This window comes from Lates calcarifer, linkage group LG8 (assembly GCF_001640805.2).
Source record: "Lates calcarifer isolate ASB-BC8 linkage group LG8, TLL_Latcal_v3, whole genome shotgun sequence".
In the NCBI taxonomy this organism is placed as follows: Eukaryota; Metazoa; Chordata; class Actinopteri; family Centropomidae; genus Lates; species Lates calcarifer.
The window spans coordinates 20,258,379-20,273,501 of NC_066840.1; the positions used below are offsets into that span (position 1 = coordinate 20,258,379).

Sequence of the window (15,123 nt, forward strand, 5' to 3'; positions counted from 1 at the left end):
GTTCACTTCTTCTGCACATAAATCCGCAACACCATAGGTCTGTCTGGCCCTGAAGGAGCCTGATGTACCCATTTAAATACGTTTCTGTTTTCTATCCATCTCTAAATATTCGAAATATTTTGGTTTGCAAATATGTGAAATTGTAGGTGAAATGGCCCAAGAGCTGAGTATTAATTGGGCTGATTACATAATAGGCTGGAAGAGGAATCAGTAGCTGTGGCTTCATATGTATTTTATTTAAATTACCTGCCAGTAAGTCGATTTAGTCATGAATCTGCGGTCATGACTATTGTTTATTTTGCGCGCGCAGAGTTTAGATAATAAGCAGTTGAGCTCCTTGTTTTAAATTGCAGGTTGGGTTTAGGCAAATTGAACCATTCTATGTTTTGCGTGCCTGCACCTCAAGTGGTGCAGTGTAACAGTAAACGCTCCGGGGCGGGCTAACAGGGATATCAACCTTTTATTTTTTTTTAACATGCGTGCTCTTTTTAAAGATACCACTCTGAGATTTTTTGTTTGATTGTTGTTGAAAGTTGAGAGGTTCTAAGTTTGTCCTCTGCTAGACTACACAGAGGCACACAGGCGCATACATACACAAACACACCCCTTTAAAGGCGCGCGCACACACATACACACTCTCTCGCGCGCTCAAGGGGTCCCTCTCTGAGCTCAAAAGAAGGAGGAAAAAATGCGCCACTCTTGGAGCGTCTTTCTAGGGGGAAAAAGTTGAGGAAGACACAAGAGAACGAACCAAAGGGAGACTCGGATGAAAGCGCCTCCTTCGCCCGTTTCTCCTCGCACTGTAAATAGATGGTTATTTATGCGCATAAATGAAACAATCCTAAAGGTAGCGCTGCGTCTCCCTTTTTTTGGATAACATTAGCGGTGGGAGCCACATCCATGCAACGCTCATATTTCCGGGCAGAAACTTCGACTTCAGCGTTACTGGACCTTGAAGTTGACTGAATTTTCGCTGTAAACAAGAACTACTTGTGTCTGAGCGGGTCTGGACGGTGGAATTTACCTCCTCACTAAAGAATAAAACGGTTGGGTGAGAAAAAAAATCAAATCCCACCGGTGTCTACAACTGGTAAGTGCAGTAGAGGAGCACGGAGACTTTAAAGAAGTGAGATGTGAGTTAATGCAAGTGGAGGAATTTGTTCCACCTCGGGGTTTTTGTGCCTGTTCTGTGCGTTTCAAAGCCGTGGCTGTGTAACATAAAGGAGCATGAAGTGATGGTGAGAGCAGGGTCCGCCTTACAGGTCGGCGGGTGATAATGATGTATCGTTAGGGGGTGATGGAGTGTGGGGATGTAAAAAGGGGAGGTAAACCCGGCTGTACTGTCCTCTGGTTGGTGGTGAGTGTTAGAAATTTGTTAAGTATCAACTGATGTATCAAAAAAATGAACATTTGTGCATTTTGATGTCATTTTATCTTGTTAGTTTGGTGCTCTGAGTATTAAAGTCGAATCAAATTCCATTAAAATGCATTAAAATGTGTGTATAGCCAACAAACGCAGCCTCTAAACACCTAAACCTGCCCAGATAAAATGGCGAGTTAACTCTCTCAAGCAAATAACAAATAACTCTGTTAATAGAAAGGGAGTTCAAATGTGTTTACCCTCCTCTGCATCCTTTTGCAATAGTGAAAAAAGAATTTGGGGGGCGGAGGATGGGGGGGGGGGCGCTTCACGGTCTCACGCCTTTAATTAATACAGGACCATATGGTGGAGGTTAGTCGATTCATCTCCCGGTAAAGGCTGCAGTCTCATGCTCCTCTACTGTGTTAATTTCAGAAGTAAAGCCAGTGTGAGGCTATGCCAGCTTTCTGTCCGCACTGGGCCTCATGCCATGTGAGTCACTGATTCATATCAAACTGTTGGTGGTGGTGGTGCTGGTGAGAGCAGGGAGAGTCCGTGAAGTGAGAATGAATGGATGAACGAGATTAATATAAGCAATCACAACATTAATGCAGCTCTGTTTTAAAGCGCTCCTACTGAAACTACACTGAGGCATCCGAGGGAAAAAAAGAAATGCTAAATATTTACTACTCCATTACCACTGAACCACCATTTATTTATATTATTATTATTATCATTAGTATTATTACTTGTTGGACGTGTTGCATTTATAAGACATTTATAATGTAAACTAATGAAATCAGCTTTCTCAGTTTTTCTGTGTGGTTCCCAGTTTTTGAGAATTATATCAAATTAAAATATGTGTTAATGTCATTAAATAAACTTTTATAATTTGACCCATGTGTGGTTTTCAAATTAGCACAATAAAATAGATTTTCAGCGACGTAAACGTCAATTTATCACGTTATTTACGCATTTAATTTCATGGTATTAGAGAAGTAATTTTTTCCCATCTGTTATTTTTTTTTACAGGAAATACGGGCCTTTATTTTTCCAACAAAAAGATGGATCAAAACAAATAATTCAAAACTGAAATGTAGCCCTCTAAAATAAAATACAGTAAAATGTATAAATAACAGCGGGTGTGATTTCAGACGCCGCGGAGCAGCCAGGCAGGCTGAAATATTGGAGGCACCCCCCTCTCATTATATCTCACTGATTAGATAACACGGGGCCGCGTGCAATAACCTTACACCTTACAGGCTGACCCCCACTATTTCATTTTGCAGTGGGGATATAGAGGAGGGATGAGAAGAAAGGTTGCGCAGGTACACACCGTGTAAAACTTAACCTCCAATATCTGCATCTTTTGAATTAAAGAGGGAAAAAAAGAACTCACAGATGATGTAGAGCAGGTGAAGAGTGGAACTGAGGAAAATGGTTAACAGCATGACTGCATGCAAATTCCCCCCGACTTGAATTATCATAAGCAAACAGTGTGAGCCTGGACTAATAAAACCCCATCTGTGTAACTTCATATCGAGGTAGTATGAGGGCTGCGATAATGAATTTTGTAATATCCCACCGACAGACATCTCAATCAGACCCTAATCCCGTGATTTTACTACGGAATCACTGCACTTCCAACTGCTGCAGGCTGCACCAAAACACAAGATCCGGCTCGTGCAAAACACGACGGATTTTATACAATATATTAGACTGTTCAAAAAGAAATCTTACATTGGAAAAAAAAAAACAATACGTGATGAACGATAATATGACGTTTTAGACGTTAATTTGTCTTAAAACGAGTGAAAAAAGAGCGTCGGACTGATGAGATTATTCATTCTTCTCCAGAGAAAAATGTTCATGTTTCCATTATTTTCTTTAGTCAAATGAGGTTTTCATGAAATACAGGTGTAATTTTCTGCTCTAGCTCCAATGTGTACAGATGTTTAAAAATTTAATCGGAAATAAATTAATTACTGACGCAATTTAACCAAAAAAATAACTCATTAAAATGCACATTTTTGCAACTAGTGTAATTAGAGTGCCCCACCGCTGACATAACAACTTTGTTTCATTTACTTTTATGAATTAACTTCATTCTCACATCGGCACTGCTCCTTCTATCACACACGTTGAATGTCTGATTTCTGATTTTTGCTGCAGTTTAAAGCTTTTCCTCAGGACCACCAGCATTTTTCTTGCAATCTAACACTCATCCCTTGAGCACACCACTGGTCTTTTAGGTCTTATATGTTGACTTCTAAATTGACTGGCGCAGGCAGAATAGTGTGACAGTGAACCACATAAGGAGGTTGTTTGCCATGTCTTAAAGGCTAATTATGGCTCTTTTGTCTGTTTATTACAGAAGCGGTTTCCTCAAATTGCCATAATGGACTCCCACTGCCGCAAACTGGCCACCACCTGCGCACAGATAGGTGAGTATCTGATCCATAAGGAATCAATATGATGCATTTACTTCCAGCAGAAATAATAAAACTGGGTTTTTGGAAACATATTAAAAACAATTATTTCAATTCTAAATCTGCATAGAAATTATTGAACATTTACACATGATGCTCTTCTCAGTGACACAGACTATAATTTTGTGTGTGTGTGAATGTGTGTGTGTGTGTGTCTGTCCAAACATGACATAATTATGAGGAATAGTTTAGAAATTTTTTTTGCCTATATTATCACCTATTTAACGATCCACAATTGTCATCATTTCTATAGCCGATTTAAACCAACTGTTCCAAAGTCAGGAAAGCACCAAAACAACAAAAACACATTAGCTGACATCCTCTGGCAAGTTTACTAATTAAAAAAAATAATGCTGCACTTATTGATGCATCATCTTCTGTAGGACTAACACTGACATCTTGATCTTAAAGTCTGATTTTGTTTAAAATACGTAAACTGTTCTGTTGGTGTGGAGCTAATTGTTTCAAATTTATTTTGTGAGGTTTCTTAAAACAAGCTCAAGAGCTTTTAATTAAAAGGCAAAATAACGCAGAATTCTCTGGAAAATACAGCCATGAGCTCTGCTTGAAATCTCACAAAATAATCTTCACATTTTCAACTCGCACTATGATGGAAAATGTGATGGTAAAAAGCTGCTTCATGTGTACATTTTGCGGTGACTTTCACTAGTTTCATCAGTAATGTTTTAATGGTCACAGATATTTTTTGGCCTCCTCGCTTTGACAGTGTGGAGACGTTGTTGGTGAATCCAGGATTGTTCTCTGTGTTAGGGAGACACCTGGTGGTCGGATGTGGCTCTGCAGCTTCAAGTGCTGCACGGGAAACACGCAGACAGCACTGAGCATCATCCTAGGGTTTGATAAGAATGACAGAACTGCAGCGATGTTATTTAATTAAAAGATAACCCTATATGATCATTTATGAATCTTATTACAGTCTTTAATTTTACTTTTCCTGGTTTTTGGCACAGCAAAGCCTCTGTAATACAGCAGCAAAACACACACTTTAAATATGTTTTTTTTTCCCCAATAATACTCCTTAACCACTTTCAGATCTGTTTCCAAAATAACATCCCCGGGAGAAAAAACGATAACAGGACTAAACAAAAGCTGGAATCCTGCACCGACAAAGTCTGGGATTTATTAATTATTCTCTCACCGCGGAGGGGAAATTGCATCAAGTCTTGTTAGGGTCTTAAACGAATAACCAATAACTCTCATTCTGTTTCATTTAGCCAGCGTCAATGGAGCTGTGTGACAGAGTGCAGACTCGTCATGGCACATAGCGGCACACTGTGAACGATCATTGATTATGAATAATAGGAAAATAAAATTAGGGGGGGAGGGGGGTCAGAATGATGCTTGTAAGTATAGACACGCCAGCGTCAAACTGTTGTGCTGTAATATATGCAGCTCTTGTTGGATTGACTCCGGGGAAAACTAAATGTATAATGAAAGCCCATTCGTGAGGAGGAATATACTAATGGAGGAATCTGATGTCTCCTTAATCCTATGTAAAAAGCCCTGTCGTCTCCCCCTTATATTGACTGAATTGCTAATTAATGGCCCTCTATGACAGAGGCCTATTGCGCGCAGTAATCCGCAGAAGAGAGATAAAGCATTCAGAAGGTAGAAATGAAGAGGAAACCGATAATCCACTTCAAGTTTAGTATTACAATACGGCTGGAAGGGAAAAAAAAAGGAGCAACAGACTGTTCGCTGCCTGGTATTAAAATACTATACAAAAATATGATTTTATTGTTATTGTTTTAAATAAAAGAGTAACCAAATTCTGACACAACTATGTTTAGAATTACATGTTCAGAACATTATTATTACTACTATTAAATAAAATAGGTCTAATAATAATAATACTACATCTATTTATATTTTTCCCATTTTAACTTGCATTTCAGTGAATGTTTAGAAATGCACGAGCATGACTGTGTTGTGTAACCATAAAAATAACGTGTTAATAATAATAATAATAAATCTGTTACTATTAGATTATACAGGAAAGATTATAACTTACAACATGCATCATCTTAATCGAATTAGTCAGTGACGATCCAAACGAGGTTTTATTGCCCTGTATGAGGGTGACTCGCTCCCTACTTGTGATAAAGTAGTTCCCCTCCCGCAGCGTGTGTGTGTAACAGAGAGAGAGTGTGTGTGTTTAATACAGTCTATGGTCTGCTGGTATTTATATATCAGGGGCTTTCACGGGATTAGCCCAGTAACTTCTTAACAGCGCCAAGTCCAAATGCGCTGGCTGAATGGGCGTCCGACTGGCCACGTGGAGATGGGAAGTGTGTTATTTGATGTTGATGTTGATGATGATGATGATGATGATGATGAAGCAATAGTGTTATGGAATAAGAAAAGTACTAAAATATCTGAGCTCATTTTCACTTGCACTGCTATGAATCGCCCTAATCGGTGTGAAAGTTGCCTCCTTTCTATAAAACCGCTCCATGACTCCAGTCACCAGTCACCCAGCTGACATCATCTCTCCACCCTCAGTCTCCCACCTTGAAAATTAGAGTCACATTTGTTTGATTCAACATGTTTACTTTGCCTTAACGCGTCACAATCTTTGGGGAATTGCAGGAAAAATAATTGCTGGCATACTCAGCTCAAACTCATTAAAAGTCCTCCTTCAGAAATTCTTAAGCAAATGAGAGTCTTATCAGATTAAAAGAAGAGGAAAAAACGCTACTAGGAGTGTGCTCCCTGAGAACGACTGAGGGGTCCAAACGCAAAGTGGGGAGAGATATCCAGTTAAGCACCCTGATGAAGTAATCCGTCGTCAACAAACTGAGTCTGCGTGGTTAACAGTGGCTCCGTTGGGGTTGATTCAGTGGATATTTGATTCTTTAACTCTAGGGAGGTCAAGAGGATCGCGTCATTTGGCAACTAGTATGACTAACGACGGTTTTCCCTGTACGTACGCTACATACGGGGATGTGGTGAAGTAGTAAATCACTTTAGGTCAGTTTGGTCACGTTTTTGGGTCATATGATGGAAATGCACAATATTCATCGCCCTAAGTGTCAAGCAGGATGTGAGGATTAGATCTCCAGAGTGGGAAATACTTCAGCTGAATTTGCTGGTTGCCTTTGAGTAATGTTACCACCTTTTAATTCCTGTATCTTCTCTCCCTTTGGACGAACATATGATAGCCTACTTGAAATTCTGCATCCCTATGCAACACACCGGTATGGGCTGCACCAGCTGCACATGTGCTCTTTTTAACATACTGTACGTGTCTGGTAGTTAGCGTCAGTTGACAAGTGTGCACAGACAGTTTTGGAGCAGACTGGCACCTCCCTCCTTTTCAAGTTACATTTATTTTCCCCCTTCAATCGCGTGTCCTTTCACGGGATCATTGTGCTGTAATGTGTTGTTGTGTTTGATATTCAGTGTGCATCTTTTTTTTCTTTGTGCTTTCAATACAATCCTCTCAGTGGCTCGTTTTATCCACATTGAGTCCCTGAGTAAACTGCGGTGACGGAGCCTGCGAGCACGCGGCTCAGCTCGGGTATCAATAGGACTGCATCGTTTTACTGGGCCACTGGACCCATCTCATAAAATGAGGCCAAACTGTTATTTTCATTTTTATTTGGTCTTGGGCTGCTGCGCAACGGCACCTCGGAGCGCCGCGGGTACACCGTGCGTCCCATCTCTCTTTACATGCTTTTATTTGGAAGAGGAAAAATAAGCGCCAGCCCGGCATAAACACATTGGCAGACATATCTCGTTTCTGCAAGCTCCGGTTGGCTGCGCACACTGTCATATCCACATGGATGTGCCTGTCAGAGAGAATATGGGCGGGCGCAACACGGTGACGTGGAGGTCTGGAGAGAGGCGCAGTTGGATGGGCAGTGCGCAGGCAACAGCTGAAATGAACAGAGAGCGGTGTGGTGTGTGTATGCCTCTGGATCTAATATCGCCTACCTGTCCTTGTCACTCTGATAGTCAGCCGAGGTAGCCGCTGTTTACCACCGATGCTATGGCAGCACTCAATGGCCTATTTTAAAGCATTTATCAGCTTAAACAGAGAGAGGGTTTCATCTCAACCGCAAGAGGAACCGCGCTGCTGTGCGTTTTTTGGAGAATTGAACACATTCCGCAGTCGGACTTTCCGCTTATCCTTCCTGTACTAAAGGGGACTTAATCTGCTTTTGACAGCCAGTTGTGCGATCTTTTTTACCGATGAACTCTATGAGGGATCCATTAAACACAGACCATCACCACCTAACAGGGAATAAACTTGCCTCCACGCACTACACTGCTCTGGCGATGGCCTCTAGTTTACAGCCGCTGCAGCGGTCTGTGGACTCTAAACACCGGTTAGAGGTGCACACCGTGTCGGACACATCCAGTCCAGAGTCAGTCGGTAAGAACCGCCCGGGGTGCAGATGTTCTCAGAGAGGCGCCGCAGATGTCGTCTTGATATCAAACAAAAGATGGCTCCCGTTAAATCAGTGTAAAGGGGGGTTTTACATGCATGCAGAGAGCAGATCGCAGCTGTCATTTTACTCGGATAATTAGTTTTGACGCTGGCCTGTGTGCGGTGTTGTAGTGAAAAGTTTCCGTGTCATGTAAATGAAAGACAGCTTGTCTTGTGTCAAGTAAAATTAGTTGGACACTTAATCACATACTCGGTGTCAACAGTAAATCAAAAGATTATCACAAATCATATAAAATGAAGAACAATGCAAAATTCGGACCATGAAATAAGTAACTGTTTATTTTACGAATCGGAGCCTTTCCTGATCCGTGCAGCCAGAGACAGCTAATCCATTTCCCATGAGTGTCACGGATTCAGGAATTTTTCCTCTCACTCTCTTTCTCACTGTTGTATAAAGGCCTTAATCCGCCTGACCCTAACTAAATAAACTTGTTTCTTCTTAACAGAAAAGGAAAAGATCCAAAATAAAAACGACGACTCTTCAGATGACCCATCTAAAAAGAAGCGGCAGCGGCGGCAGAGGACTCACTTCACCAGCCAACAGCTGCAAGAACTGGAGGCCACTTTCCAGAGGAATCGCTACCCGGACATGAGCACGAGGGAGGAGATAGCCGTGTGGACCAACCTCACAGAGGCCCGGGTCAGGGTGAGTATTCCCCTGGGTGCAAACAAAAACAATTGGTGTGTATAATTTCGGGTAATTTGTGCCAATTGTGCGGGTTAAACTACAAATATCCTATACTTCAGTATTTTTACGCACGGACACCAAACTTTACGCACGGCTGAAATTTCCCTGAAAATAATGTAGGACACAGTTTTAGCTGAAAAACAAATAATCAGAGTCTTGTTTAAATATACTGCTGCTTCAAGCTTAATTTAATTACACTGTATATGTTTATCTATTAGAGTAAATATAATTACAATTCCCTCGCACACAATGCAAAATAATCAATTCTGGCACAAATTAATTTGTGGCTTTCGGCAGACTTTCATCTTTTCAGTCATTTAATAATAATAAAAACGGGGGATTAAAAAAACCGCTTATTTGTTATTTGTCTGTTAAGTGTAATAACACATTATTAACGTTAACAGTTGTAGTCGGTGACAGATACCAGTCGTGTTCGCCTGTTCGTGTGAAAGAGGTGCAAAGCTTGTATTTTGCGATTGTCGCCCTGGTGTTGTGTGATGAAGGTCAGCGTGTTTGTGGGAGCCTGCAGAGCAATACACATCCACACCACATTAAGGTGGTGCAGTGACATCCCGGTGTGTATTCTGCTCAGATAAAGACGGAATCAAAGCGGGATTGTCTGCACAAGAGAGTGGAGATTAGTAAAGCCTGTTTGGATTTACAGACGTTGAAAACGCTGGGAAACAGGGATTAATTTAACATTAACATTAACTTTAGCACCAAATTCACGAAATTAAAGAGGGTTTGTTAGATATTAAAATGCAAAACTCCACCCAACACAGCCGCTGCAAGAACCACGAAGAAAGATAGAGGCTATAACGATTTAATAATCCAAATATAATCTCTAATTCTCTCTCATTTTCTTTGCTGTAGGTTTGGTTCAAGAACCGGCGAGCCAAGTGGAGGAAACGGGAAAGAAACCAACAAGCCGAGCTTTGCAAAAACGGTTTCGGCCCGCAGTTCAATGGACTCATGCAGCCCTACGACGACATGTACCCCAGCTACACGTACAACAACTGGGCCGCCAAGGGCCTAACGTCGGCCTCCTTATCCACCAAAAGCTTCCCCTTCTTCAACTCCATGAATGTCAACCCCTTATCCTCGCAGACCATGTTCTCGCCGCCCAACTCCATATCCTCCATGACTTCCAGCATGGTGCCATCGGCGGTGACAGGGGTGCCGGGCTCCAGCCTCAACAGCCTCAATAACTTGAACAACCTCAGTAACCCGTCTCTCAACTCCGGGGTGCCCACGCCGGCGTGCCCCTATGCGCCTCCGACCCCTCCTTACGTGTACAGGGACACTTGTAACTCCAGCCTGGCCAGCCTGAGACTGAAAGCCAAGCAGCACTCGAGTTTTGGATACGCCAGTGTGCAGAATCCGGCAACTAATCTGAGCGCTTGCCAATACGCCGTGGACAGACCAGTCTAATACCTACCTGCACTGCAAAAAATAACCACCCTAGCAAGTCATTAGAGGCTAGTAGTGACGCTTTAAGTATTGTTTTTTTTCGCAAATTGGGTGAGGAAATCTGGCGGGGAGATAATTTTACTTTGTTCGTGTGTTTAAGGAAATGTTTTTGATCAACTGGCATTTTCTTGGTACTAGTTGGAATGTGATTTGCATCATTCTGGCTTATTTTTCCTCAAGATATCGCCACGTGAACATTTCCAAACATTTTAAGAAACGTGTGAGATTATCCCATCGCGTCGCGTTGGTAGATTTTCATTTATTATTTCAGGAAATATGATTTTAAAGGTTTGATTGCAAGACTGAATGGTTTGTTATTGTGGTCATTTTTTGCAGTGTGTGAGGGTAATCACAAACAGCCGGCCACAGGAACAAGAGACTACTACAACTACTTTTTTCATTTTTCAAAAAAAGGGCACTAGAAGACTGAACCACTGAAACAAAGAAGCTCAAACTCCAGGTCGGAGTCAAACTGAAATGGGACTTTTTAAGGTTTATTCCCCTTTGATGAGTTAAGGCCTGCTTCACGCTGCGCCACAGTAAAAATAGAAAAAGAAGAAAAAAAACACAGGCCTGGTTCATTTTTCATAGCTCGTCATGAGGGGTTTTTTTTCTGGTGGATTTTGGACGTTAATTGTTGACTGAAAAAGGTTGTATATATATTTGAATTATCATCTCCTGTTTGTTCGAGGCGAATGTGCTATAACCCTCCTCCAGTTCTCTCCAGGTTCAATTTATCAACGCATGTGGAAAAAGAGAAAAAAAAAGAAACCCTAAAAAGGAATCATGTTTTGCTTGCAAACAAAAAGGGAATGTACATACTAAAACGCACCGGTTGTGTGTTTCTAACATATTATAAATTTATTATTAATGTCTGTGTGAATATCGATTTAGAATAGCAATTCTGGATTTAAAAAAAGAAGCATCAAAAATGTTCCTGCGACAAATTATTTGGTTTTTGCTCTGTGTATACTATTTGGTACGGAATTATGTTTTTTTTTTTTCAACATCCAAAAAAACTATTGTGTTTTATTTAATGGAAGTAAATATATTGTTCAAAAACATCCTGCTGGAGGACGTTTTTTTATTGAATCTTTGTGTTGGTAGTCCGTTAGTGGAGTGTAAAGCAATGACACGTCTGTCTATAGCCCTTCGATTATGTGAGGTACTTATGCGGCTAATCTATAGAGGAAAACAATGGGCCGCTCCAATACACATAGCGAGCGAGATGCTCCGTCAGATTAACTGCTGAATACATGTCTGCCTTGCTCAGCCAAGGACCCCGGCTGGTCACTGGTGCTTGAAATAACACGGGAATCAACAAACAGGAGTTGGACCACACAACAGTCACAACAGTCCATTAGGGTTTGTTTTCTCTCCCTTTGTTTGAACTCAGAAGAGATTCACTGAAGAGGATTATTAGGAACCTACTTTAATCCACAATTTCAAACACATCATTTGATTCAATTAATGCTTTAATAGGAATTTTTAGAGAAGTGTAATTGTCCAAATTCAGATTTTACTGCTGAATTTAATCCATAAATGCAACTGTTGGATCTAAATTAACCATTAAAGTCGTTTGTTTAGAGCTTATGTTCTTATTCCTAAAGCTAGTCTTGTTCATTTTCTTCACGCAGCCATACCTTCCTCATACTTGCATCTGTTTGCCTTTCTTTTGTAACTTTGCACTTAAAAAAACAAAACAAAACAAAAAAAAAGTCGTGCTTTATGGTGCGCAAATGCGCCGAAGCAAAACAAAGGCCACGGTCTGGGGGAAACTATGATTCACAAGCTTGAGCAAACAAGTTCTCTCTCACACAGAGAGAGAGAGGGAGAGAGAGAAGAAAGAGGTATGTGGGCCGATGCTGACAAGCGGGAGGCGGGGGACGAGTGCAGCTTTTCGTGGCTGCAGGCAGAGCGGAGACACCGGGAGAGGAAGCACCGCGGAAAGAGCCAGATAAATAGCCTGAGTCTGGAGTTTGCAGGCTGAGCTGCATGTGCGCGCTTTTCAGCTTCATAAGGTCGATCATGTGAGTTGTTTGAATTTATATTCTATTTAATTGCTCTGTATGATGATGTGGGAAAAGTCCAATTAAAATAACTGGAATATTCTTTTTAAAAGAAAAAGCAATCGTAGACTCTTGTTGAAGGAGCTGATTTAGGATCTGATGTCATGCTGAAGAGGCCTGGGGTCATCTCTCGAGGGGGAGGGGGGATTATTGTGATGAGAAATAAATCCAAATGTTGTTTTTGCAAAAAAGAAAAAAAAAACAATTGTTAAATAACAAACACAAGAGGAACAGTCCTCTCTTTTTACACCAATGAATTCAACTGGTTTTCTGAGCTGCAGTGCTCATTCTGCCTGGCCTGAACTCCTCCACTCTCCACAATTAGATTTTTTTTCCCTCTAAAAGAGCTGCGGGCCTCTTTTGTTGTGTCACCTTTTGATGGAGTCGGTAACGCGGAGCAATAATCAGCTGACAGAGGGGGATAAGCCTCGGCTGCTGTAAGGGGGCCGAATACGCAAGTCTGCAGCCTCAATACACATCCACACAATCAACATGTGAACAGCGGATGACCTGAGGAGAAGAGGAGGCTTCACAGGAGAGGGAAATGTTCATTTGGCTGAAACGGTGCTCAGGACTGCAGACCCCCCCACCCCCCCTTTTTTGCCTCTGTCCGCTCCTCTCTCCAGCTACGCACGAGGTAAGAGCTTATTAAAGTTTAAATGAAAACCAATACGTGCCTTTTAGCTGCATGTACACTCAGGTTTTTAATCACTGATTTTTGCAAAGAAATTTCACAAACGAGCTTCTGTTTGTGCCGTGTCTGCTTATATTCTACTCACGTTTCTATCAGAAAATTAATTCCAAATCCACTGCAGCCGTTTACGCGTCAAACCAAACTCACGTTATAGTAGGAAACTACACTTTCCAGGCGTAATAACGCCGGAGAAATTTACTTAATAAACATTAGAAGCATTAATGTAGTTCATGTTCCAACACAGATGTAATTCTCTGTATCTGTTTAAGGCAAATTTATACTTCTCCCGCCTCAGTTTTCGTACACACCTAAAAACACACCAGTACATCTTGATGTGAGATTTGTTCCGCCAGCGTGATTAAAATAAAATCCAATGTGAGGAACCGACACAGCTTTCACCTCCACTCCATTGGGAATTCAAATAAAAAAAGCAAGCAAGTGCAAATATCCAAACATGTATCGTTACACCTTCTAATCTAAATAATTAACAAGCTGTCAATATTCATGCAGCGCGTGGTTCAGAGGAGACGTAATATTCTGCATGTGATATATCAGGGAGCATATTTTCTAATTACACGCTAATGAGGCCTTGATTCCAACTATTCCATTTGCTGAAACGTAACAGTTTCTGCACAAGTTGCATGACATGTGTATGAGACAAGTGAACTCGTGCATGTGAAGAAAATGCGCGCACATACACACACAAAATCTGAACGAACACACACATTTCTAGTTGAATTTTGAAAAACAAAACTAGCGCAAGGCTCAATTTCAAACAATATTCAGCTACATTTATTTACTGCATGAAAATGGCAACAATTTCTGTTTAATTTCAGATTAATATTAGCAGAGGATATTAATGTGTGACATTATGATTGTTATGGATGGACAACTGAAAACCTTTTTGCATGACTTGACTTTAAAGATTATGCAATTCCATAATTAGCTGCTGTATTTTCAATCATAAACAATAACAAACACACAGATTATTTAAATAAATTGAGTCTTAGGTTGTGTTTTTAGAAGTAGCAGGAAGAGTGGGAGCTGTGGCTGTTCAGGCAATGGACACAGATTTCGGATGGTTCACAGCATGCAGGGTGCATCTGATCAATAGTTTATTTTTGAAGTAGGGAATGAGGCAACAGGGCTGAGTTAAATCACAGCAGGTCTCCAGCACCAAGCAGCTTTAAAACCTCAAAGATCATGGGTGAATTCAGCAATTTTCGTGTTGTCAAAGTCCAAATTTGTATTTATAAGTTAAATCAGTAGATTTTTTTTTATTGCCCCAGAATGGAAATTTGTTTTTCACAAACTGCACAAAAAACACACAAATACACCAAACAAATATGGCACACACAACAAAATATCTATCCACATTTCTTGTATCCCCACATATAAACTTGCACATGTACACATGTATGTGGAGTATTGCAGGAAGGTATCTTAAGTAGATAAAACTTCTTGTAATATGCTTCTCAGAGAAATCGTAGAATAATGGCTACAGAAGAGGTACACAAACTACCTACAAACACACAACTAGTCTACCTCACTTTTCCCCTAAGTGCAGCGGTCAGGCAGCAGAGAGGACTGCTGTGTGTCTGGGGGAGGTGGGTGGTTGAGGGTATGGGGGTTTGGCTCTGGACCAATGACGGCCCAGCGGCTCCAGCTAAAGGTCACATGGTGTGACCTCACACATTCTCACCCTCACCTAAGGCTGAGGAGAAGTCTCAGGAGAAGAAACCACATAATAACTTCTAATTCATCTGACCAGATCAGCTTGTTTCTACAACATGACGCATGATAAATTGATAGAATTTGCATTTTATTCACTGCAATAATATTTACATTTGTTTGCACAATGCAAAATGAAAAATGTATG

At 41.0% G+C, this 15,123-nt stretch overlaps 1 protein-coding gene across 2 annotated transcripts; it reads left to right on the top strand.

The window, feature by feature from the left end:
* Positions 1-608: 608 nt before the first annotated feature.
* pitx2 (paired-like homeodomain 2) lies at positions 609-11,545 on the top strand. 2 transcript variants are annotated; one of them, XM_018679382.2, is made up of 4 exons: positions 609-1,090; positions 3,735-3,804; positions 8,770-8,969; positions 9,885-11,545. In XM_018679382.2, exons 2-4 carry the CDS (start codon positions 3,759-3,761, stop codon positions 10,440-10,442), a joined length of 804 nt encoding a protein of 267 aa, XP_018534898.1. In that variant the 5' UTR covers positions 609-1,090; positions 3,735-3,758; the 3' UTR covers positions 10,443-11,545. The 2 variants fall into 2 exon arrangements, with proteins under 2 accessions (XP_018534898.1, XP_018534897.1); XM_018679381.2 differs by lacking the exons at positions 609-1,090; positions 3,735-3,804 and adding an exon at positions 7,707-8,248.
* The last annotated feature ends 3,578 nt before the right edge of the window (positions 11,546-15,123 follow it).

Coding starts and splice junctions, on each gene's coding strand:
- pitx2 (XM_018679381.2), top strand. CDS start 8,065: ATGAACTCTATGAGGGATCCATTAAACACAGACCATCACCACCTAACA. Junction 8,249..8,769: donor ATCCAGTCCAGAGTCAGTCG/GTAAGAACCGCC, acceptor TCTTCTTAACAG/AAAAGGAAAAGATCCAAAAT. Junction 8,970..9,884: donor TCACAGAGGCCCGGGTCAGG/GTGAGTATTCCC, acceptor TCTTTGCTGTAG/GTTTGGTTCAAGAACCGGCG.